Source organism: Globicephala melas, chromosome 2 (genome assembly GCF_963455315.2).
Source record: "Globicephala melas chromosome 2, mGloMel1.2, whole genome shotgun sequence".
In the NCBI taxonomy this organism is placed as follows: Eukaryota; Metazoa; Chordata; class Mammalia; order Artiodactyla; family Delphinidae; genus Globicephala; species Globicephala melas.
In genome coordinates this window covers 148,282,403-148,308,820 of record NC_083315.2, presented here as the reverse complement: position 1 = coordinate 148,308,820, position 26,418 = coordinate 148,282,403, and the positions used below count along the sequence as shown (strand labels likewise).

Below are 26,418 nucleotides of genomic sequence, written 5' to 3'. Positions count from 1 at the left end.
GGCTACAAAAAATTATAGTGGTAGGTTAGGAACGAAACCTTCTAGGGAAATTTTATGCCATGCTGGCCAGTCTCAAGAGCCTAGCTCAAGACCTGTTATCTTAAATTCCTTTCTAAAATCCCTCTTTTCCTCTTCTCCCCTTTAAACTTCGAAATTGTAAAGTACTTCAGATAGCTTAGGTCTTAGTATCCTTGTTTGTGATGTGGCATTTCTCCACCATTGTGCTGTTAGTCCCACTGTTGGCTATCTGCCCAGTCTTGAAGACATAATTTTCAGCAATATAACCCTCACACATGGCTGATTCATTATTATGTAGATTTGGTTTTACTATTGGTCTAACTATATCCCTTGAATCATAGCGTACAAAATTATCTCACTTTAGGTCAGGAGATGGGTTCTTGTCCCAGCTTTGTCAATAATTTGCTTTATGACCTTGGCAAGTCACTTAACCTTCGTTTTCTCTCCTGGGTTAACAATTATCAAGATAGAATCATAGAACATTAAAACTGGCAGGGACCTCAGAGTTTACAGGATATAATCCTTTTATTTCATGGAGAGTTGCATGATTTACCCAAGAGCTTTCTAGAACAAGCACCCAGTCTTCAGCATCTCAAACCAGTGCTCTTTACATCAGGCTTGCTTTCGGTGCTGTTCTAAGAAACAAACGAAAAAAACAAAAAGTGAAAGCACTGAACAAGTATAAGACCATTTACGAAAAGCCAGATAACGGTGTTAACCATTAGCCTTACTGTAGTCTGAAAGCTTACTTGAATAAATGTACCCCCTCTAACTAAAAGAAAATTTGGAAGTTCTTCAGGTATGTAAGGAAAAGTCAGAAAAATAAATTAATGGAGAAAAAAAATTAATGGTTGGCTTGCAGAACACTCTTGAAGGGAAAACAAAACTCCCACAAGAGTACTTATATTCTCTTATAAATTCTTTCTGGTCTTTTCTTAGTTAGTGCAAGATGAACTTGGGTAAGAGGAGACTGCCTGTTTTTATACATTCCTGAAGGAATGGTATGCATTAAGGGTAACTTGAAATCGAATTATTTTCCTCGCCTATAGTACATATTACATCAGTTCTCTAATTTAGCGCCACTCCTTCTCTGGCCACTACCCAAAACAAGGTGCTGAAACCTGCGGAAACCACAGTCACCGCAAAAACTCCAAGTCCCATAATGCTCGAAGGGCAGTCTCTACCGCCTCTGCGCAAGAGCAGCGTTTTCGGTACTGGGAGTTGTAGTCATTCAGGGGGCTTCACTTCCGGGAAGTTGGGGAAGGACGCGCCTCCGGAGAACTACATTTCCCAGGAGGCTATGCGCGTCCTTCTCCGCCCCCGCCGGCGTCAGGCTCCACCTCTCCCGCTCCTCCCTCACTGGGCTGCACCGCTCACGCCTTCCTGTTAGTCCGAGCAGGAAGAAGTTCACTCAGATCAGCTGATCCTAACTGACAACAGGAGAGGAGGAAGCCCGGGAGGCAGCAAAGGAGGAGGGGGGTGGAGATGGAGAGGAGGCTGGATCCACCGGTGCCCTGAGGAACAGCCCCCGTCTCCACCGGCGCCCCGGGGTCCCCCGACGCCGCCTCGCCGCAGCAGAGCTGCTTCGTGGTGGGGTTCCCGGGACGCCGCGGTCGGGGAGGGAAGGGCACGGCCCTGCGCCGGACGAGCGCTAGCCCTGGAGCTCCCTCCTTTCCCAGGAGGAAGGGGGGGCGGGTGCGGCGGGGGTGGGGGTGGGGGTGGGGTGGTATAAACAATGGATTCGGCTCTGGCCTCTGCCAGCGTTGGGGGGATTTGGGGGGACCTTCTTTGTTCTTAGACCTTGCTTCTGCCCCTCGGGTTGTGGTGGTGGTGTCCGGAAGGAAGGAAGGGTGAGGAATCCCCGGCTGGAGAGAGGCGTCGAGGTGGGAGGCCGAGTGGGCAGATTGTTTGCTTGGGTCTGGTGGGCGGAGAGGTATCTTTTTGAAGGTTGGTTTTATTTTTTTCTCAATTGTGACAAATTTTGATTTTTATTAACGTTGTGGGAGCTGGTTGGGCACTTCTGTGATTAGGGTGTAAATAAGGTCTCCTAGTCACTCCTTTCGCCTTCCTTGTTTATCTAAAAATAAGATGGATAGATTGATTACTGTATGGGAGGAGTGAATACCCGAAAGGAGGGCTTTACATTTCCTTGGAGCGTTAGTTTGGGTGTCGAGGCGAAGGGGAGTTAGGAATATGATTGTGACAAAAAGCCCCTTTCTTGCCCCAGTTATCTATCTTTCTTTCTTTCTTTCTTTCTTATTTAGTTATTTTAAAGTTGGGTTTTGAGTGACAAAGAGAAGAATTATTTGTTTTAACTCACTTCAGGCCTGGCTTTGCAGTGGGCCATAGTGGAGGAATTCTGTCTCCTGTTGCTCCCTTTTTTTGCAGTTAGACAAAAGGAAGTACAATAATTGTTTTTAATTGTTTTTAAACATGGAATGGTGACTCTTGTTTCCAGGTTTAGAGTCGTTAATAGGCATCTGTCTAGAGTTGAAGCAATCCAGTCACAAGGTTAATTGGATCTGTGCAGGACTTTGATGGAGCTAAAGTTTATTATTATTGTTTCTTTAGCTTGTTACAAGCGTCTTTCTCCACCTCTCCCAATTGTGGGGTGCAGGTAGGGGTGCAGAGGGTGTTCCTCCAAGGACTATTTGCTTAGTGCTTTTGATTCTTAATTTAATAACTGAGGGAACAGAGAATTTCAGGCTGGGAAATAAAGCAACACAGTCTCTTAAATGCCTTGAGACTAGAGGTCATGGTTGTTTTCAGAAGGAGCGGGCTTAACCATGATTTTGAGGAGAAATTTCTAGGATCAAAATGAGCCAGTGTGATTTTTACAAGCGAGAGTGAGAGTTCTCTTGGGAGTTCTGGCCTATTTAATCACAATATTTTTTTTTATAAGGTGCATTTTTGTTTTTAGATGAGTGAAATCCTTTTCCTGCCTCTATTCTAGGTATACTCTGAAATACTGACTTGAGCTGCATAATATTGAAAAGCTCCTGACCACTCTCTTTCATTACCAAAACCTTGTGTCTGAGGCCCCATGCATGCGCCCACCTCAGTGAACCCATCAGATCTCTCTCAGATAGCCATAACAGACCCTCTCAAGTTAATTTTAACCACATATTTGCCTGCACTTTATGGAGGATGAAACTATCAAACCAAGTCAACGTTGCTGCTGACTCAGGAGTCTTGGCAGCAGGAAATTAAATATCCGAACATTTGTAAATGTGTGAAGAATTCTAATAAGACATCGAATGTTTTTTTAAAAACATTTTTTTAAGGGTGTTCAGAACGCTGTGGAGGCTGTGCTCAGTCTTCGGACTCAACGCCTTTGTCTTCACTTCTGGGGAAAGCCCAGGTACTGTTATATGGTAGGTGCTTTCTTTCCCGGTCTGAATATGAGTGCGCAGACTTCCCCAGCAGAGAAGGGCCTGAACCCTGGGCTGTTGTGCCAGGAGAGTTACACCTGCAGCGGGACTGATGAAGCCGTCTTCGAGTGTGACGAGTGCTGTAGCCTGCAGTGTCTCCGCTGCGAGGAGGAGCTCCATCGGCAGGAGCGCCTGAGAAACCATGAGCGGATCAGACTCAAAGCTGGCCACGTCCCTTACTGTGACCCCTGCAAGGGCCCCAGTGGGCATTCTCCAGGTGTGAAGCAGAGGGCAGTTGTGAGGTGCCAGACCTGTAAAATCAACTTGTGCCTGGAGTGCCAGAAGAGGACTCATTCTGGGGGTAACAGAAGGAGGCACCCTGTTACGGTGTACCATGTGGCTAAGGTCCAGGAGTTGTTGGAGGAAGAAGGGATGGATGAGGACACCAAGAGGAAGAAGATGACTGAGAAGGTTGTGAGTTTCCTCCTAGTAGATGAGAATGAAGAAGTTCAGGTAAGCGCTCAGTGGTAGTAGGGTTCATGTGGTGGCGGTAAAGATCTGATGTTGGCAGCTGGCTCTCAGGGGAGGTCCAGGAGGAGCTCGCATTTTAATCAGTAAGAGGCAAGACCCCGGAAAGCTTACATCTGTATGGAGTCAGATTTAGTTTTTTACCAGCTGCATGACCTTGGGCTGAATTACTTTACCTCTCTGAGCCTTAGTTTTCTCATTTATAAACTGGGGACAGTGCCTAGTTCATTGGGTTGCAGTGAGGATGAAATGACACAGTGTTTGTAAAGCCTGTTACCTAATAAACGCTCAGTGTGTGGTAGCTGTCATTATTATTTTTAGGATTATTATCAGGAAGAACTGATTTAGAACTGTTTTCTCAATGAGAGCACTTTGGCAAGTTGTGAATACATGTGAATAAGGAGGGACTGTGTGTGTGCAGGGAAAGAGACACTGACTTCTGGTGGGTCCCATAGGAGTGCAAAGCTGTAAGTCATCACCCTGCTAACTGCATTTAGAGACAGGTGTTTGAAAAGTGGCTTTTCGTAAGGGTAGTATCCTCTCCAGATGACCTCTTATTTTCATGTATTGGCTTCTGATCAATGGAAGCCAGTTAGGGCATCTGGGATTACAGAAGGACTGGAGAATATTTGATTTGATTCTGAGCTGGGGAGAGGGTGGCGTCTGATAGGAGCAAGTTGGGGAGATGGAAGTGTGTGACAGGGGCGATTGGGAAAGGGGTAGTAGAATGTTTATACTTTCCAGTGAAGGTGGTACAATTATCATGTCTGTACTTTCAAATGAAGACTGCTTCATTTCACATCCTGGCGTCACTCACTGGCTGTATAACCAAGGGCAAGTTACTTAAACTCCATGCCTCAATTTCACTTCTACATGGCAGCAGTAGTTGAGAGGATTCAAAGAAATTAGGAATAGAAACGGAAAGGCCCTTATCACAGGGCCTGGCACGTGGAGTACAGAACCACTTTGTTGTGTTTGTCAGTATCAGGGAGTGTTTTGTAGTACATTCAGTACTTTTAGCTGTGATGACTCCTCAAGTCTCCAGATTGGAGGAGTACCTTTGTAAGTTACCGCTTGAAAACTTTATAATTACCCAGTGAGTATTTTTCATCTGTCTTTTTCCACCTTAGATAAGGTTATGGAAATGAATTACGTCATGATTTCTGTGTACGTATGTTGTCAGCTAAATACTTTTTCATTTTTTTTTTTTTTTTTTTGCGGTACGCGGGCCTCTCACTGTTGTGGCCTCTCCCGTTGCGGAGCACAGGCTCCGGACGCGCAGGCTCAGTGGCCATGGCTCACGGGCCCAGCTGCTCCGCGGCATGTGGGATCTTCCCGGACCGGGGCCCGAACCCGTGTTCCCTGCATCGGCAGGCGGACTCTCAACCACTGCGCCACCAGGGAAGCGCTGTCAGCTAAATACTTTGCTAACACAGGCTTTCTTGCTTGGTTGAGAGGAACTAATAGAGTTATGGAAGAGTGAGCCAGATCCCATTCTGCCTCCCTTGCTAGCAATAATGTCTCCTCGATGGATTCTGCTCTAATTGGGTGACAGTGTGCACTAAATGTTTTACAAATGGAACACTTGGATTTGGATGATTCCTGTTGGTTTTGCCACCAGTTCTCTTTAATGTCAGCCTTTGGAAAGTCATACTTCGAATTGTTGTCACTTTTGTAAAATGAGAGGAAGATTTGCGATGAACCAGCGGATATTGTGTCAGCACCAAAAAGAGTATTTTTTGAGGGGAGGAGGTTGTATTTTCTTTTTTCTTTTTGTAGCACTGGTACATATTTCTTAGCAGAGAATTAAGAAAATATAAGGAAGTGTACTGAAGCAGACAAATCCATCTTTTTTTCTTGTAGTGTGTAATGTGTATATAATTAGGTTGTTTTGTAAAGATTTCTCCCTTCATAAACATTGACCACTTCCCTGGAAATAACAGTTTATTAATTGTAAAAAGCACTGGTTGGGACTAATGGATGGGACAAGAATTTTAGGTGGTGACTTGTTCTCATAGGGTCATGGTGGAAGAATACTTGGAGAAAATATCTAGCTCACTTTTCTAATGTGAATGTCTAAAACAATTAGAGAGATGATTTTCTGATATAAATCTAGATGGTGAATTCAGCTAAATTGTAGACTCCTGGAGAGCAGGACCACGTCTTGTGCCCTGGATCACGTACAATGGTGGGCATGCTGTCAGCGCATAAATACTTGATGGGTGATGTCACATCTCAACCTCAGTTTTTTAGAAATGAATATCACACAAATACTTAGTAAAAAAAAAACAAAACTAAAATCATTTGAAAGGGCATACAATGACAAGTTTCCCTCCTCCTTCATACCCTTAGTCTCCTTCGTTAGAACAATCACTATTAACAGTTAACTACATGCACTTCTAGAGTTTTTTCACGTATACTTACGAATATATGTATGTAGCCTTTTAATTTTTCAGCAAAAATGGAATCCGATGTACTTGCTGTTCTGTCCTTGGCTGTTTTTCACTGAAGGATACATCTTGTAGAACTTTCCTTATCAGCACATTGAGGTCTACCTCATTATTTAAAGGCTGCCTAGTACTCTGTTGAATGGTTTTTCTCCAATTTTAGCCTATTAAGGGATATTTGAGTTATTACAACCAAGGATGTGTTGAATATCCTATAAATCTATTTAGAAATGGAATCTTTTTGTCAAATGATATGTACATTTTAAATTTTGATTGATATTACCAAATTCCTGAACCTTATTTTCTTAGCTTCTGCAGTACTTCTCTGAGTCTCCCCTGGGTTCTGGTCTTGGCTCATGATAGTTAAAATTTAAAGAGCTCTTACTGTGGCGCTTGGCACTTTTCTTAGCATTTGAGCTCATTGAGTCCTTAACATTTGAGCTCATTGAGAACTCTGTGTATTAGTTTCTTACTGTTGCTGTAACAAATTACCACAAATTTAGTGGCTTAAAGCAACACAAGTTTATTCTCTCATTGGTTGGAGGTCAGAAGACCTAAAATGGACCTGATAGGGCTGTGTTCCTTCTGGAAGCTCTAGGGAAGAATGTGTTTGCTTATCTTTCTAGCTTCAAGAGGCCTCCTGCGTACTTTGGCTTGTGGCCCCATCATCCAGCTTCAAAGCTAGTAGTGTTAACATCTTCCAATCCCTTTCTGTCTTTTTTCTTCTGTTGTCACTTGCCTCTCTCTGTGGCCCTTCTGCCTCCCTCTCACAAGGGTCTTTGTGGTTACATTGGATCCACCTGGATAATCCAGCGTAATCTCCCCACCTCAAGGTCCTTAATTCAGTCACATCTGCAGAGCCTTTTTGCCCCATGAAGTGACGTATTCACAGGTTCTGGGCATTAGGATGTGGACATCTTTGGGGGTGGGGTGGGGTGGGGGGCAATTTCAGCCTACCACACCCTATGAAGTAAGTTGTATGTCTTAGTCAGTTGGGCTGCTATGAGAGAATAGCATAGATGAGGTAGCTTAGAAACAACAGACGTCTATTTCTCACAGCTCTAGAGGCTGGTAAGTTCAAAATCATGGCATTGACAGATTGAGTATCTGATGAGGGCTTGGTTCATGACAGCTGTCTTCTCGCCGTGTCCTCACATTGCAGAAAGAAGCTCTCTGGGGTCTCTTTTATAAGGGCACTAATCCTATTCATAAGGGTTCTACCCTCATGACGTAATCACCTCTCACAGGCCTTACCTCCTAATGCCATCACCTTGGGGGTTAGATTTCAGCATATGCATTTCAGGGGGATACAAGCATTTCGTATATAGCATTGTATTTTCTAGATGAGGACACTGAAGCACAGAGAGATGAAGTGACTTGCCAAGATCAAGTTACGATTAGTGGCAGAGGATTTGTGATCTAAGATCCTTGCTCTATGATACTCCTGTTCTCTCTCACCAGGTCATTTAAACTTTGTAGTCAAACTTCATTCTGGTCAATAGCATCAACTCACCAGTTCCTCATGGCTGCTGTGAGAATCAAATGAAACATATCTCTATATAAATGCAAGACGTTACCATTGAAGAACTCCTTCCTCGTAGCAGTGAAGATTCCATGATTTAGGCCCCAACTTTGTCTTTCTTTTCATGTTTCTAGGCATTTGTGGGTTTTGATCATTTTCAGTTTAGTACATAGGAATTATTTTAGTAGCTTGTAGGCTGTTACTCTTATGTGTGGTTCCCTCAAATTCTCTGGCCTAGAGTCTCCTAAGATTTGTTGTTTGTGATTTGAGTATTATTTAGTTTCTTTTGGAAAACCTAAAAGGACAAAAAACTTCCTTTAGGTGGTGACAATTTTATCATTACCTTGTTGCCATTTGAGTGTATACTAGAATGGCAGATTTGAGGAGAGATTGACTTTTGGTCTCAGAAGCAGGAACTCATTGGTGGCTTTTAAATGGACACATCTGGCCTACTAGCCAAAGACATTCATTCATTCGTCACATTTACTGGGTATATGTTCTGGTGCCAGGCATTTTCTCGGCTCCAGGAAAGCAGAGTTCACACATGTCAAACACATAAAAAGGTGGTTCAGATGTATAATCAAGGAAGAGTGACTGGAAAGCCACTTTTGCCGGACAGTTAGGGGAGGTTTCATTGTAAAGGTGACTTTTAAGCAAAGACCTGGTGGTTAATACTACCTGGGGAAATAGACCTCCAGACAGAGGGGAATGAGAACAGAAAGCAGGTGGGAAGGCATGTGTGAGTAGAGAAAGAATGCCTATGTGGCTGGAGTGAGCTGGAGAGAGTGGTGAGGATAGAGGTGCAGAGGTAGGGGGGTGCCAGATCCTGTGGGGCCTTGTAGGCCAGGGAAATAAGTGTGGATTTTAAGTGTAATGGGAAGCACCAGACTGCTTTATGCTAGAAGGTCACAGGAGCTGGTGTGAAGACTAGATTGTAGTGACTGTGGGAGGGCAAGAGGGCAAGCAGGGAAACCACTTAGGAGGCTATTGAAGATGCTGAGGGGAGAGGTGGCTTCAGTTTGGTGCGATCAGTGACATGGAAAGACATTGATCAATTTGGGACAAAGTTTGGATGTAAAATGAGAATGCTAATATATTGGGTGGAGGGGTGAGGGAATGAGAGAACTCAGTGGTGACTCCTAGGCATTTGGTTTGTGCAAATGACACCTGCTTAATACCCCAGGTTTTATTGACTTAAATTGATAAAACTTTAAGGACTCAATTCACACAATAAAGAGAGTTAAAATAATCTCATTTGGTATTGTCTAACAGAGTAGTTCTCAACCAGGAGAGATTTTGCCCTCGCAGGGGGCATTGGGCAATGTTTGGAGACATCTCTGGTTGTCACAGCTGGGGGATGGGGATTATGTGCTACCGGCTAGTGGATAGAGGCCAGGATGCTGCTAAATATCTTAAAAGGCCTAGGGCAACCCCCACATGAAGAATTATTTTGTACAAAATGTCAAGAGTGCTGAGATTGAGAAAACTCATCTAAGAGATGAAGGTTCGATGTGATAGGAGATCTGGATTCCAGTGAAGTGGAAAACATTTAGCCGATACACTACTTTTTCCTCCCTCTTTTGGTTCTGTTAGTTCCTTAGAAGTAATTTAACTGAAATCAGTATTCTCTTTTGGCATATTTTGTAACCTTTCTAGTGAAATACTTAGACTTTCTGTGTTGTATTCATTGATTTTTCTAGACCTTAGTGGAACTGTACTTGGAAAACCAAATGACTCATGGACCCTTTATTTAGAGCCGCAGTAAGTAAATGATCCACACTGACAAGTCATCTATAATCTCTTGAAGTGAGAGAGGACACCCTTAGCAAGCAACTGAAAGGTTAGAAGAATAAAGTTCTAACGATTAGAGTTCTTAGTGGACGTAGTGGGTAGTATTTTCCTATCGGTTGAGTCTTGTGAGGGATTCGGACATCTTGTCTTACCAGAATATTTCTAGTCACAGAGAAAAGGTGAAAAAAATCATATGTATATAATAAAATTATATGTCTATATATAAGTTTAATATATATATAAATATTTAAACCCCATACAAGTTTTTCTTTCACAACCACTTTATTCTCCACTGTCTCTTTTCTACAAACCTCCTATAACTTCCCTCTTTCCAAGAGAATAGAGCAGCACACTGGCAAGCAATTGCCCCTGTTTCATCTTCATGCTGACTGACCCCTGATGGTAGCAGGAGCTTTTCATGCCAAAAGACTCCTGAAGTTAAATCCCTCCTGCTGAACATGCAGGTGATAGGGAAGCCCAGTGACCCAGGAGTGGTCAATGAGAAGCTAAGAAAGTGTCCCCTGGGGCAGGCCCTCCTGGACTCAGAAATAGACAGCCTTGGGCCCTGTCTGAAAGGGAAGGCCAAGGTGAGTCTTCAAGTCCTTCCTTCAGTGAGTCAGTGGTGGACCTGATCTCACTGAGACCGTTCCTTTAAGAAGACCCATCACGTTGTTTGGCTGCTTTGCTTGTTTACAGTCCCAGAATAGTGTGGCTCAAAATACTGGGACTTGGCTTTTTTTTTTTTTTTTTTTTTTAATTGGCTAAAAGAGACATTGTTCTAGTGGGATTCAGGAATGGAAAAGAGCAGAGGATGTTTTTGTACTGTGTGAGAATCCTTGACCACAAACTGCCTGTGCTGGTCTGCCCCATTTCTATGCTCCTTCTGTCTTAGACTCCCCTGCTGGTGACCCCTTGGCCTTGTCTTCCGTTTCCTGGTCTAGGGCACCTTTCTGGGGCTTGCTCTTTCCAGGATCTCTGTTTCAAACAGGTTGGCAGAAACCCCTCAGGACTTAACTGGTCAATGGGTCAGGAGCCTGGGGATCATAATCTTCTAAATTGTGGAACTTCCCCATTTTTCTCTTTGAATGGTCAAACTTTTATAATGTGAGGACTAATTTTGGTGCTGTGGCTGGTTAGCCCTTTGGCAAATTCTAGTCAGAGCACAAATATATTTACGGTCACTTATTAGGTGCCATATTAAAAAATGTAACCAAAAAAAAAAAATCCTATAGATCTGCTTAGGAGCTGTCTGTCAAAATAATAAGCAGTAATTGGTAGAACAGCAAAGGCTCCCTCCACCTCCCCCACCTTTTACTCATAGAAACTCAAGTAAAAGCCCCTTTTGTTTAGTAATAGTAGTAAGGGGAGGGCATTGTATGTATTACTGGGAAACCAGGGTTGAGGATGACTCAGACAAACAGGAAGATGAAAGAGCCCCTATTATATGCCTCTGGTTTCTGCTCAGCATCTTCTGAGCTCTCTCAGCCTTGGGCTCATTCGGTTGTAACAGGCTCCTGGCATTTAACCTGGGAGGCTGTTTTGTTTAGTCCAGGGCTGTTTAAAATTTGACGCATACAAGCCATCAAAACCACTGTGAGTCAGCTTTTCAGGGAATCTATCTTTAACTATTTCAAGTTACCTCCAGTTTGTGTGATTCTGATTGTTTCTGGTCTGTCAGTTCCTTGAAGTGATTGATTTTTTTCTGGAATTCAGCAAACATTTGGCTTTTTGAGTCAGGGTTAATATAAAAGGCAGATTTCTTATTACGTTGACAGTGTATGTTTTCCCTGTGGATGCATCTCCTGGCTGTACTGCTCTTGAGTTTATCCTGCAGATTGTGTCACATGGAAGCCTTCTGATGGCTGGCTGGACTTTTCAGGGGAGTCCTGCCTGCTTTGGGAAGAACTTCCAAGAAATTATCTCTGGTTGAGGTTAGAACTGCTAAATGTATTGAGCACATTTGATCAGTGAGGGGCAACCAGAGGAAAGCTAATGGGCGAGACCACAAAGGAGGGAAAGAAAACAAGGATGTAGAAAGTTCCAGGCAAGGATTGCAAACACCTATGGGAAGGGACACAGAGGAACTTTTGGAGGCAGGAAAGGGTGGATGTTTCCCTGGAGGATGTTTTGTTCATTTTGCCCCTCTTTTCAATGGCTTTTGGCCAGTAATTAAGAGGCTCTCTTTGACAAGTTTGTGAGGTTAGCTTGGTGTCCTTGGGCAGAGAAGTATGTATACCCACCACACGTAAGCACCTGACCTCTGGCTTGACTTCACTGGAGGGTGATCTGTTTTCTGGTAGCTTCTGGAATTTTTTTTCCTCCTTCCTGATTTTCTTCTACTTGTTGCCTGGATTATTGTTGTCTTTCCCAGAGAATTTGACTGTAGATGTTAGAGTACTGGAAGGGAATAGACAGAGCCTGATTCTGGCATGTAGACACAGACACCCCAGGTTCAAGTTAAGAGAGAACATAATCCCGAGCAATTCAGCAGTCATAGAGTATTCTAGAAATTCCTCTACTTCTCAGCCCATTCTCCTGCCTGGCGAATATGTCATCTACATGGCTAAACTGTTTTCCATAATCTCTCATAACCTTTTCTTTCAAAGAGCTTAATTCAGTTTACAAGTATCATTCAACAGCAGTCATAAACATTTATTGAGTGTCAATTATATGCCTTATTAGTTTGAGCAATCTCTGTGAAAAATACTTTAAAATGAAAATTCAGCGGTTAAGCAAGACTGGGGAGGGATGGCAGAGGCTTTCATTCCTGGGAAAGCCCCACTGTCTTTTGTACTTGTCTCTGAGTAGAGGCTGTTTGAGAATCCTGTAATTCTTTCTGCACACCTTTCTGGTCCTTGTGGCCAGTAATTTGTTCCATTGTGTGGATATACCGTGATATCTTCACTCACTGTCGATGGACATTTTTTATACCATATATATTGTTTGATTATTGTCTTTCTTCTCTCCATTACAATGTAAGCTTTATGAGGACAGTGATTTTTTTTAATTGGGGTATAATTCATGTAACATAAAATTAACCATTTTAAAGCGAACAGTTCATTGGTATTTGGTATATTCACAATGTTGTGCAGCTACCACCTCTGTCTAGTTCTAAAACGTTTTCATCATCCCAAAAGAAAACCCTGTACCTGTTAAGCAGTCCATCCCAGAGGGCAGTGGGTTTTTTTGTGTGTCTTTTTTATACAATGTTTATTATTTTCCAATTATAAAAATAACATAGACTTATCATGTTAAAATACTGAAAATACAGAACTACAGAAAAGTATACAATTTTATCTTAATTTTACAATAGAAGAAAGCCACTAGTATCTCAATCCTTTTTAAGGTTGCATTTACTTTTTTCAAAAATAGTTTTATTGAGATATAATTCACATACCATACGATTCACCCGTTTGAAGTGTACAGTTTAATGGCTTTTAGTATAGTCGCAGATCTATGCACCCATCATCACAGTCAATTTTAGAACATTTTGATCAGACAGTGATTTTTTTCCCCTTCTGTTCATCCTCATCTAGAACAGTGTTTGGCATATGGTAGGCACTCAAATAATATTTGTCGAATGAATAAAATGTATTAATGAGAATAAATCAGTTTAATCATTATTTAGCAAACATTTAATGAGTGCCTACGATGTGCTGACAACTGAGGGAGATAGAAAGTGGCACTAAGACACTGAACTCACCCTTGAGGAGAGGACAGTCGAGTGGTAATAGAAAACAAATACATAGGGAATTCCCTGGCGGTCCAGTTGTTAAGACTTGGGCTTCCACTGCCATTGACCCCGGTTTGATCCCTGGTCGGGGAACTGAGGTCCCACAAGCTGCTCGGTGAGCAACAACAACCACAACAACCAAATACATAGACGTAAGGTGGGGCTTCCCTGGTGGTGCTGTGGTTAGGAGTCCGCCTGCCAATGCAGGGGACGTGGGTTCCAGCCCTGGTCTGGGAAGATCCCACATGCCGCAGAGCAACTAAGCCCGTGCACCACAACTACTGAGCCCGCGCTCTAGAGCCCGTGAGCCACAACTACTGAGCCTGCGAGCCACGACTACTGAAGCCCATGCGCCTAGAGCCCGTGCTCCACAACAAGAGAAGCCACCGCAATGAGAAGCTCGCACACCACAACAGAGAGTAGCCCCTGCTCGCCGCAACTAGAGAAAGCCTGCACAGAGCAATGAAGACCCAACACAGCCAAAAATAAAATAAATAAATAAATTAAAAAAAAAAAGAAATAAGGTGAATGACCTCAGAGCAGTACAGAGAGGCCATTATGGAAATTCAGAGGAGGGTGATAATGCTGGAGTGGTTACTATTGTTACTTAAATAGTTATATGCTATACTGTTACTTCACCAGGGCTCCACTATCACATTCCATGTAGAACAGAAACCAGGCCCCTTTCAGTGTCCACCTCAGACATCAAAGATCTCCTTATAAAGCTGTGTCATCCATTAAGATCTTCAACATAAACTGTGAGAAAGGCACTTTAGGGAGTCTCTAGTGTACTAATAATTCTTGGAATCATGTGACTTCATAGTTATGAAGACTGAATGCTTTCTTATGCATAATATATGTATTATGCAATCTTATAACATCTTTTTAAAAAAATTTATTTTTGGTTGCATTGGGTCTTCATTGCTGCATGCGGGCTTTCTCTAGTTGTGGCGAGCAGGGGCTACTCTTTGTTGTAGTGCACGGGTTTCTCATTGCGGTGGCTTCTCTTGTTGCGGAGCACAGGCTCTAGGTGCGTGGGCTTCAGTGTTGCGGCTCGCAGGCTCAGTAGTTGTGGCTCGCGGGCTCCAGAGCACAGGCTCAGTAGTTGTGGCGCACGGGCTTAGTTGCTCTGCGGCATGTGGGATCTTCCCGGACCGGTGCATGAACACGTGTCCCCTGCATTGGCAGGCGGATTCTTAACCACTGCGCCACCAGGGAAGTCCTAACAGCTTTTTTCTTTTAATTGAAAATATACATCCTTTTGAGGGAGGGAGTGGCATGTGTTGAGTAAATTTCTAACTTGTCCCATTATCCCTGATTCTTTAATGAGGCATTTATTGGAAACCTTCCCTCTGGAGGGTTTTTGCTTGGGATCGATAATGTAATGAAATTCTGCGGTGGTGGTGACGAGTGTGGCCTAGAGGCAGACTCGGGCAACTGCAGCAGTAATATCAGTCAGCACTTCTCTCACATTTACTGCATGCTTCCACTGTGCTGAGTGCTTGATGTGCATTAATAACTCACTTAATCCTTACAGTGACCCTGTAAAGTAGATTGTGTTGTTATCCTCATTTTACAGGAGAGAAAACAGAGGCCCAGAGAAGTTAAATAACTTCTTTATTCTAAAGTCAGTGAGTGGTCGAGGCAGATTGGACCCTTAATGGTAACACTACGCTGTTCCCTTCCCCAGAGGGAATATAGCATTTAGACATTCTGTGCTGTGTCCATTCATTCTTTTAACAAATAAGTGTAGATTTCCTGTTACGTGTCAGGCTCTGTGCTAGGGCTACAGCGGTGAACAACATGGCCCAGACCCTTGCCAGCCTGGAGTACATTGTAGTGGGAAGCTCGGAACCAGGAATAATGGGAAAATGTTATCAGAGATGGTGGGTGAGGAATGGAGGCTGTGAGCAAGGGTTGAGTAAATTGTCCATAGTGTGATCCAGGTAGAGGTGGATCTGAACCTAGCTCTTTCTTTTTTTTTTTTTTTAACCTCTTTATTGGAGTATAATTGCTTTACAATGTTGTGTTAGTTTCTGCTGTACAACAAAGTGAATCAGCTATATGTATACATATATCCCCATATTCCCTCCCTCTTGAGCCTCCCTTCCACCCTCCCTATCCCACCCCTCTAGGTGGTCACAAAGCACTGAGCTGATCTCCCTGTGCTGTGCAGCTGCTTCCCACTAGCTATCTATTTTACATTTGGTAGTGTATATATGTCCATACCACTCTCTCACTTCGTCCCAGCTTCCGCTTCCCCCCGTGTCCTCAAGTCTGTTCTCTACGTCTGCATCTTTATTCCTGCTGTGGCACTAGGTTCATCAGTACCATTTTTCTAGATTCCATATATATGCGTTAGCATATGGTATTTGTTTTTCTCTTTCTGACTTAGTTTACTCTGTATGACAGACTCTAGGTCCATCCATCTCATTACAAATAACTCAATTTCGTTATTTTTTATGGCTGAGTAATATTCCATTGTATATATGTGCCACATCTTTATCCATTCATCTGTCGATGGACATTTAGTTTGCTTCCATATCCTGGCTATTGTAAATAGTGCTGCAGTGAACATTGTGGTACAGGTATCTTTTTGAATAACGGTTTTCTGAGGGTATATGCCCAGTAGTGAGATTGCTGGGTCATATGGTAGTTCTATTTTTAGTTTTTTAAGGTACCTCCATACTGTTCTCCATAGTGGCTGTATCAACTTACATTCCCACCAACAGTGCAGGAGGGTTCCCTTTCCTCCACACCCTCTCCAGCATTTATTGTTTCTAGAGTTTTTGATGATGGCCTAGCTCTTTCTTTTTAAAAAATTAAAAAAATTTTTCCATTGGTGTTTATTATAGGATATTGAATACAGTTCCCTGTGCTCAGCTCTCGTCTTCTGTCTAGCCTGGTGTTGTTACTGCTAGATCCTAGAGCCTTTACCAGAGCGTGTGTCTGTTTTTATAGCTGGCCAGATATGGGTATCTGATAAGGCTATGCCACTTAAAAGGGGGCCTCCATCTTCCATCTGGAAGCCCCTTGGAAGAGTCCCTTGAGGATGACGTGGATCTTGAGGATGACTTGGTATTTCCAGTCTGTCCTCAGAATTCAGCATGGCTTTGGAAAACTTTTTATGGAGATATAAATGGAGAGCTGAACTGGATGAGCTGGGTGAAGTCAAAGAAACTGACCATGGTGCTAAAAATGACCCTTTAAAAAAATTTATTTTGTGGGTCATCTCTACACAGAAACATTTCTCTTTCCTGCTAGAGGAGGAGGGGAGCTGCAGGCAGCGCTGTGAGGCTATGTGTCAGAAGCACCACTGGTAGTTAGAAGACATGGTAGGAGAATTCCTGACCTCTCAAGTAATGGAACTCTTTGGGGACACTGGAGTGGAAGAAAGTGATCTTTGCCCTTATCAAATGTGCTCCATGTGTTTGCAAGGCCCATCTTGTGACTTCAGCGGTCTTAAGAAAACATTTGATTGAGAAACAGTTGTTTTAACATGAAACTCTATTGACACATACATGGATAAACACAAAAATATAGACTCCTTTGAGGATAGAATGAAACGTAATTTTATGAACTAGCTGGGTTGGGGGAAACAGGCTTACTAGAACTTTCTGGCAATAGGAGTTTGCTATTGGAATGGAACCTCCTTTGGTTTTGGACTTTAAAAATGGAGTGGCTACTGATCTGTATGACACTGTTTAAGTAAAATTCTGCCTGAAAATTAGGCCATGGACTTAAATCATTGGCTGGAGTTTGAGTTCCCTGACTTTCCGCTTCTCCTTTCCTTCCCACAGAAGAAGGAAATTGTTACCTAAATTCTATACTTGTGCTGGTCTAACATCATTAGGTCAGTGCCAGACACTAGATGAAGCTTGATACATGTCTGTTGATTTGCGGACTGAAAAAAAAAACCACAGCCTAAAAGCTGCGAATTATGTTTTACTCTGTGACCTTACTGAGGACTATAGCCTGGACTACAGCCTCTTAGATGGCTCTGAGGAACTGTTTCATAGGGGTTAAGGGAGGAGCCAGGATATATGGGAGTTTTTGCTGGGAAAACCCCCCCAAAAACCTTGTCGTCCAACATCAAAAGATTACTTCTAATCACAAAGAACAGACACCTCAGGTTAATGATTTTAGTGCTTTTCTGTGTATGGGAACATGCAAGAGTCTGGGCTCACTAAAATTATTCCTTTGATATACATCTTCACTACCTAGGGTCAGTATCCTGTTTTTCTCCATCCTGAATCCCCCTCAGGGTGAACCATGGGGGGAGGGGTGGCTGCAGTGACTGATGGCTTGATGGGGGCAACATTCGTTGTTTACCAGGATGGCAGGCAGCATTCTTTGTTTACTGAAATGGCAGGCAACTGTTTTTGGTCTACAGATTAAATGAAGTAATCGAGTTTTAGTTTCCTTCTGGAATAGTGGTCCCAGTTCTGATAAGATCAAGAATCTGTTTTGGTTTCTTTGGGTTCTGTCTCTTCCTCTGAACTCAGGCAAAAACGGAATGAAAGGAGAATAACCCACAGACCATCACATAAAAGTAATTAGTGGGAACTTAACTTTGGGAATAATTTATTAATTTAGATTAATTTTAGAATCTCAGTGGAGAGAGATAAAATTGTCTTCGTTGGCTCGGGGGTGGGATTTATCATGAGCCTTAGGTCGTGGCGGGGAGCAGCCACGCTTCCCTGAGCCCTTTCCATTACTTTGGGGAAGGAGCTGATTTTTGCCCTCAGCTAAGGGAACACCATAAAAATTTAGAGGACTGTCTGATTGTCGTTGGTACAAATCAGATCCTTTTCACCCAGAGAGACCAGAACTGAAAGGACCTCAGTGCGGAGCTTCTTTGCTTTGGAGTGTTTGCCGGTGTCTTTGGAGTTTAACTTTTAGTCTCTGTTGAACTTTCTTCCTTCCAAGCCTTTTTACTTCAGTTTCTATCCCATCTCTTGCTTTTCCCTTCTAAGGCCTCCTCAGAACAAAGCCCATGTGGTCATTCTTCTTGGAATAATTCTCTGATGGCTAAGACGGAATTTCTTTTTTTTAAAATTTATTTACTTTATTTATTTTTGGCTGTGTTGGGTCTTCGTTGCCGCACACAGTCTTTTTTAGTTGAGGTGAGCGGGGGCTATTCTTCGTTGTGGTGTGCGGGCTTCTCATTGCGGTGGCTTCCCTTGTTGTGGGGCACAGGCTTCAGTAGTTGTGGCACGCAGGCTCAGTAGTTGTGGCACACAGGCTCTAGAGCTCAGGCAAAGTAGTTGTGGCACATGGGCTTAGTTGCTCCGCGGCATGTGGGATCTTCCCGGACCAGGGGTTGAACCCGTGTTCCCTGCATTGGCAGGCAGATTCTTAACCACAGTACCACCAGGGAAGTCCCTAAGAAGGAATTTCTTGAGGGAGACTGTCATCATTCCCATTGCCTGCTTGGGGCAGAGGTTGACTTTGCACTGCTGTAAACTGCTTTGAACTCTGAATTGGAACAGTGGAGATGATCGAGTACTGTTACATTTCATTTTAGGAACTCTCCTTGGAACTCTACACAAAGTGAAAAGCTTTATGGGTGAGACAGTGATAGAGAGAGGGGTGTACTGTTTGGTTTCTTCAAGATGGATATGATATTAGATAGTACCTTGACTAAGAGTCAGCTATAAAGTCAGTATTAATAATACTATGTTGCTTTGCTTACCGGGAGTGGAAAGGAGCTATCAGGAGCAAGCAGTGAGATCTTTCATTTTCAGATAGAACAGTTTAGATCTCACCACATTGGCTACTTTAGTCCCTGGATGAGCAATTTCAGAGCCACAAGCAGGCCCGAGCCCGCTGCTGGTGCTGCTGCCGTGCCCCTGGAGGCTTTCCCAGTGGCCTCGTCTTTACAGATAATGAGTGATATTCATCAAGTGCCTACTGCTGCCAGGCGTTGTGCTGTGCCCTTTGTGTGCTTTATCATTTAGTCCTTTCAGTAGTATCTGTTATTATCTCATTTCCCTGAGGCTTCAGTAGTTAAGTAGCTTTTCCAAGGCCACATAGTGGCAAAGATGGGAGTGGAATTGGGTGTTTCTGACTTGCCTGAGGTCCACGCAAGCTGGAGGAGGACTGAAGGCGGGAGGTTGGGGAGGAGCGGCTTTGGGGTGTTGCTCCTGCTTTTGCTGTTATGTAAGGGCTGAGGACCATTTCCAACATGTCTCATTTCTCATTGCTGTGGCTTCTCTTGTTGCGGAGCATGGGCTCTAGGCACACGGGCTTCAGTAGTTGTGGCATGCGGGCTTCAGTGGTTGTGGCTCGTGGACTCTAGAGCGCAGGCTCAGTAGTTGTGGTGGACGGACTCAGTTGCTCTGCGGCATGTGTGATCTTCCTGGACCAGGGATCGAGCCCGTGTCCCCTGCATTGGCAAGCAGATTCTTAACCACTGAGCCACCAGGGACGCCCTGGCACGCGGATTCGTAACCACTTCTTAACCACTGCGCCACCAGGGAAGTCCTTCTTATCTTTTCTTGACCTTCTCCTCCCCTGATTGAAAACCAGTCTTGCTACCACCTAGGCTGTTCTCTCCTTCCTGGCTCAGGGGAAAATGCCCACAGGGTAAGGATGAATTGAATAGCGTAACAGGGAGCAAAATAATGTGAAATGCAGAAGGAAAAATGAAGCATGGTTTCAGTTTGCCAGGCATTTTCTTATTTATCTGTTGATTTGATTAGCAGCCAATACCCAGTCAGGGGAGGCAAAGATGGTTATATCCTCATTTTACATGTGAAAAAGTGCTATCAGTGCATATTAAATGATCATCTAGGGCTCCTTGGTAGAAAAATCGGCCTGAGGTTTGAGCTCCACCTCCCAGAATTCTTTGCACTGGACCCATCTGCACATGCCCAACACATGAACTTGTATGTTTAACATACCCCAGGACACCTGGTTCCAAAGTAGTATCCCCAAATGCTGACTCGAATGAGCTATTTCTATATATTATGTATGTCATTTGGTGGTACTTAATCAATATGAATCTTGAGACACTTAATTCTGTACCTAACGGCTCCTACAGACCCCTTTTCAGGTGCCCACTCTTGAGTATCCTGGATAGCAGTTGTTGATTTTTGGGTAACAGATTCATGAAGGAGTAGATTTCCAGGGGAGAAAACTCCTGGGCTGAGTCTTCTTCCCCAGGACTGTTTCATGGCTCTTGCAGCCGGCCCTCTGACCTTATCTGACTCCTTGCTGGTAGAGGTTTATGGAGATTTTGTTTTGTTTCTTTTGTGTCCAGCTTAGCAGCTTGGAACAAGGCTGACTGAGTGACACCAGTCCAGAATGGGCTGTTCTGTGTAACTTCTTGTTCCTCTCGGTTGCTTGGGAGATCAGTGAGCCCATTATCAAATGCTGCTGTGTGTTAAGCCCTGTGGAAGATACAAGGTGGAGAAAAGTGGTTAAAGTACCTAGCAAGGTGCCTGGCATTCATTCATTCAGTAACTAGATATTGAACTCCTCTTATGTGCCAGGTACTAGGGATGTAAAGATAGACTAGGGATGTAAAGATAGACTCAGTTCTGCCCTCATGGATCTAGTGAAGGGCACTGTCACTGCAGTGGGCATTCAGTAAATGAAATTATTAATATTATCATTAACATTAAGGCTATTAACATAGCAGTAGTGATGTTATTAATAGAATAATGAGTGGTTTACCATCTTGATGAGTTATGAGAAATGAAGACATCATATTATCACACCCAGTGGTCTGTCTACATTTCTCTAACTTCTCTTTATCAAACCAGCAGACTCTTGAGAATCAGGGTCCTGTGTGAGTGACTTATTGTGGGTGGTGTAGGCAGGATGCAACCAGGCCTCCAAAGGCCACTCCAGCCTGGCCCCCAGGGGAGCTCTGGCATGTGAGTGGCCTCATAGCTTTCGTGATGTTTGCAGCCATAGGTCATTTCCAAGGGTCACCCTCAGGGGCTGTAAACTCCCAGGTGATTTTGACTAAGTCTAGTAGCCTGATAACCGGCCTCTGAAGAAGAGTTGCAGGTGTGAGCCTTTGGAACAAAAATACACACAGAAAAGATTTGGGACCTGGGGAATCCAGCCGGAGAACTGACAGGGCCCCTCTGATTATGACTTGTACTGTATCTGACTGTGAAAAGACCTTCAGAAAGGGATGGCCAGCCCTTCACTTCTGCCTTCCAGATTTTATGCACGTTCCTCTTTGGCCAACTCTAACCCAGAATCGTAGGGGGAAAGGGATTCTAGGATATGTAGTTCCCAGCTGAACCGTGTTAATGACAGAACAATGACAGTAACAGTGACAATGACAGCAGTGTTTTTTCTCTTGTGGCTGGAGGATGCTAGGTGTAAAGGTTCATCACTCCTTTAGCTGGAGTAGAACACTGCCTATTTGAATTAGGAGCTTTGACCCCGGGGTTCTGTATTATAAGAGTTAGAGACCCTGAGCATCTTTCTGGAGCTGCAGTCTGGGATCTCACTGGCACCAGGTCTCTTCCTTCCTGGCATGACTTTTTTTTTTTTTTAAAGATTTATTTATTCATTCATTCACACATTCATGCTGCGCCGGGTCTTAGTTGCAGCACGTGGGATCTTCACTGTGGCATGAGGACTTCTTAGTTGCAGCATGCATGCGGGATCTAGTTCCCCAACCAGGGATTGAACCTCGGCCTCCTGTATTGGGAGCGTGGAGTCTTACCCACTGGACCACCAGGGAAGTCCCCTGGCCTGACTTTTTACAAGGACTGCAGTGTTCTTTAAACTGTACAGAGGAATTATGGATGGATAAAATTTGACTAATAAGTTCTTCTTTTTTTTAAACAGTTTTATTTAGATGTAATTCACATACCATGTATTTGTCATCCTTTTAAAGTATACAATTCTACAGTTCAGTGTTTTTAGTATATTTATAAAGTTATACAGCCCTTAGCACTATCTAATTCCAGAACATTTTCATCACCCCAAATAGAAACCCTGTACCATTAGCAGTCACTCCCTATTCCTGCTTCCCCTAGCCTCTGGCAACCACTAACATACTTTCTGTCTCTATGAATTGGCCTGTAGTGGACATTTCATATAAATGGAATTATAGAATATGTAACATTTTGTGTCCGGCTTCTTTCACTTAATATAATGTTTTTAAGGTTCATCCACGTTGTAGCATATATCAGTACTTCCTTTTTATGGTTGAATAATATTTCATTGTATGATATACCACATTTTGTTTATCCATTCATCAGTTGATGGACATGTGGCTTGTTTCCACCTTTGGCTATTATGGATAATGCTGCTATGAACATTCATGTTCAGGTCTTGTGTGGACATGTGTTTTTAGTTCTCTTGGTTTATACCTAGGAGTGGAACTACTGAGACATATGGTAAGTCTATGCTTCACTTTTTGAGAAGCTGCCACACTGTGTTGCAGAGTGGTTGTGCCATTTAACATTCTCACCAGCAGTGTATGAGCATTGAAATTTCTCCATATTCTCACCAAAACTTGCTATTATCTTTTTGATCATAGCCATCCTAGTGGGTGTGAAGGGATATCTCATTGTGGTTTTTTTTTTTTTTTTAAACGCTGCCCACTCCCTACCCCCTCGTTGTGGTTTTGATTTGCATTTCCCTGATGACTATGGTGTTGAGCATCTTTTCATGTGCTTATTGACCATTTATATATCTTCTCTGGAGAAATGTCTATGCAGATTTTTTGCTTAATATTTAATTAGGTTATTTTTTTCTTGTTGAGTTATAGGAATTATTTCTGTATTCTGGACCACTAGTCCCTTATCAGATATGTGATTTGCAAATATTTTTCCCATTCTTTGGGTTGTCTTTTCACTTGATGGAATCCTTTGCAGAATAAAAGCTTTTAATTTTGATGAAGTTCATTTTATCTCTTTTTTCTTTTGTTGTATTGCTTTTGGTGTCATATCTAAGAAGCCTTTGCCTAATCCACGGTCATAAAATTTCCTCCTATGTCTTCTTCTAAGAGTTTATAGTTTTAGCTCTTTCATGACCACTAAGTTCTTATACTGACTGAGGCTTTAAAAGTTCCCGTTAGCTGTTTGCTAGGGGTAAGTGCTGGGTGAGAGGCTTTTATCCTGGGACTTCTTTTCCTTGCCACCTTGACAAGTCAATCAAGGGGCCCTGGGAAGCACTTGTTCTTCTTGCAGGTGTTTCTAGCTATTTTGCAGTTTCCATATTTCATTGTCTTTTTTGTTTTTTCCTTTTTTTGGGAAGGTAACGAATGAAGAGGACTTTATTAGGAAATTGGACTGCAAACCTGATCAGCATCTGAAAGTGGTTTCCATTTTTGGAAATACTGGGGATGGGAAGTCTCATACCCTCAACCACACTTTCTTTTATGGCCGGGAAGTCTTCAAAACCTCCCCTGCCCAGGAGTCCTGCACTGTGGGAGTGTGGGCAGCATATGACCCAGTCCACAAAGTAGCAGTGATAGACACAGAAGGGCTCTTGGGGGCTACAGTGAACCTAAGCCAGAGAACACGGCTGCTGCTTAAGGTCCTGGCCATCTCAGACCTCGTCATCTATCGAACTCACGCAGACCGGCTGCACAATGACCTCTTCAAGTTCCTTGGGGACGCCTCAGAAGCTTACCTGAAGCACTTCACCAAGGAGCTCAAGGCTACCACTGCCCGCTGTGGCCTGGATGTCCCCCTGTCCACCCTGGGCCCTGCTGTTATCATTTTCCACGAGACTGTGCACACTCAGCTGCTAGGCTCTGGTGAGTAGATGGGGTACTATGTCACACGTTGACCTTCCTGGGTACATTGGGCTGCAGTAGCAACTTGGTGGTGGTAGATTGCCCAGAAAAATTTCTGCTGGGGCAAGACATAAGGAAGTGTCTCAAGAGGGATGGAGTGATTAACCACGTCAGAATCTGCTCATGATCAGGATGTGGATTGAGAATTGCCTGTTGGCTTTGGAGGTTTAGAGTCCTTGGGAATCTGGATAAGACTGTTTCCCAGGGATGGTGGGCATGAAAGCCTAATCAGAGTGGGATCAAGAGAACAGAAGGAGAAAACTTAAGGTAGTATATTCACCTCTTTCAAAGAGTTCTTTCTATAAAGGGAAGCAGACAAATGAAGTGATAGCTGGAGGCTGATTTGGGACTTCAAGGAGTTTTCCCTTTTTAAAAATTTAAGATGTGAGGTATTGCAGACACTTGTGTACTGATGGGAATGATTCACTAGAAAAGAAGAAGTGCAGATGTAAGAGAGAGAGCAGGAGTGATGTACAGGTGGAGGGTTGACCTTAGGGGCATGGACAGTTCATCCATGACAGCAGGAGAGAAGGTAGATTATATGGACATGGTTACTGGTAAGTAGGCAGATGTGGTGGATGTGTGTGTGGAAGTTGTCTTATTGTTTCTATTTTCTTAAAGAAATGGGAAGCAAGAGCATCACCTGAGTGGGAGGATGAGGGAGCAGGTGCAGTGACAGTGATTGGATGCAGGTAGGGACGGTAGTGTGGGCCCCTAAAACAGTTACATTATTTACGTTCATTTAGTCAACAAAGTCTATTAAGTGCACAATGTCATGTGCTGAGCACTGGGGCCCCAAGCTGAAAAACAAAAAACAGTTCCCACCCTCGAATAGCTGATAGTCTAGTTGGAGAGACCACACGTGTTCTGTTCTGTGGTGGATGTAGGTCCTGGAGCTGTGAGAGTGCAGAAGAGGGGCCCTTTACACCTCCTTATGGGATCTAGGAAAGAGGAGGTGACATTTGAACTCTAGAGACTCGGCTATATAGAGGAGGGGAGTAAGGATGCTCCAGAAAGAGCAAACCCCTAGTATTTTGAAGAGCTCGTTGTGTCCAGGGAACTGTAGGTAGTTGTACAGTGAGTTCCTGGATTCCATTCTCACCCCCTTCAATGCGTCCTCCACAAAGCATGGGGAGTGATGCTTTTTAAAAGCTTAATTTATAATTTAGATCATGTCATACTCTTGCTTCCAACCTGCCAATAGCTTTCCACTAAATCAAAATAAAATCCAGGGCTTCCCTGGTAGCACACTGGTTAAGAAGCTGCCTGCCAGTGTAGGCGACACGGGTTTGAGCCCTGGTCCGGGAAGATCCCACATGCTGCGGAGCAACTAAGCCCGTGCGCCACAACTACTGAGCCTGTGCTCTAGAGCCCATGAGCCACAACTACTGAGCCCACGTGCCACAACTACGGGAGCCTGTGCTCCGCAACAAGAGAAGCCACCTCAATGAGAAGCCTGCGCACCACAACAAAGAGTAGCCCCCACTCACCTCAACTAGAGAAAGCCTGCGCACAGCAACGAAGTCCCAGTGCAGACAAAAATAAATAAATAAAAATCCAGGACTTCCCTGGTGGCACAGTGGTTAAGAATCTGCCTGCCAATGCAGGGCACATGGGTTCGAGCCTTGGTCCGGGAAGATCCCACCTGCCGCGGAGCAACTAAGCCCGTGCGCAGCTACTGAGCCTGAGCTCTAGAGCCCGCGAACCACAACTGCTGAGCCCGCATGCCACAACTACTGAATCCCGCGTGCCTAGAGCCTGTGCTCCACAACAAAAGAAGCCACTGCAATGAGAAGCCTGCGCACCGCAACGAAGAGTAGCCCCCGCTCGCTGCAACTAGAGAAAGCCCATGCGCAGCAATGAAGACCCAAAGCAGCAAAAAAAAAAAAAAAAAATCTAAACTCCTAATTATGGTGTCCTCACTCTACCTCCTGCCTCTGTTTCTGAACTCTTTCTCTAGTTACCCCCTTTCACTCTCTCCGCTAGCTATACCAGCCTTTTCTCTGTTCCCATCTTTGCATATGCTACTCTGTCTGCCTGGAACAGTCTTTCCCCAGTTAGCTGTCCTCTTTCAGATTCATCTCAACTCTCACCCCATTGGAGCCTTTCCCAAGTGTCTCCTTTAAAGTGGTCCTTCCTGCACCCCGGTGGTCACAGTCTTACTGCATCACCTTGTTCATATGCATCAGGGCACCTGTCGCTGTCTGAAATCATCCTGTTTGTTTGCTTAC

At 43.8% G+C, this 26,418-nt stretch overlaps 1 protein-coding gene across 2 annotated transcripts in view; it reads left to right on the top strand.

Moving 5' to 3' along the window:
• The first annotated feature begins 1,398 nt into the window (after positions 1-1,398).
• Positions 1,399-26,418, top strand: part of ZFYVE1 (zinc finger FYVE-type containing 1) — a 49,107-nt gene continuing 24,087 nt past the window's right edge. Inside the window, exons 1-3 of one of the 2 annotated variants that reach the window (XM_030831582.3) lie at positions 1,399-1,608; positions 2,972-3,902; positions 23,644-24,148. In XM_030831582.3, coding sequence (XP_030687442.1) covers positions 3,390-3,902; positions 23,644-24,148 — 1,018 coding nt within the window. In that variant the 5' untranslated portion in view covers positions 1,399-1,608; positions 2,972-3,389. Of the gene's footprint in view, positions 1,609-1,762; positions 1,902-2,971; positions 3,903-23,643; positions 24,149-26,418 lie in introns of those variants that run through there. The other variant, XM_030831581.2, reaches the window with a different exon arrangement.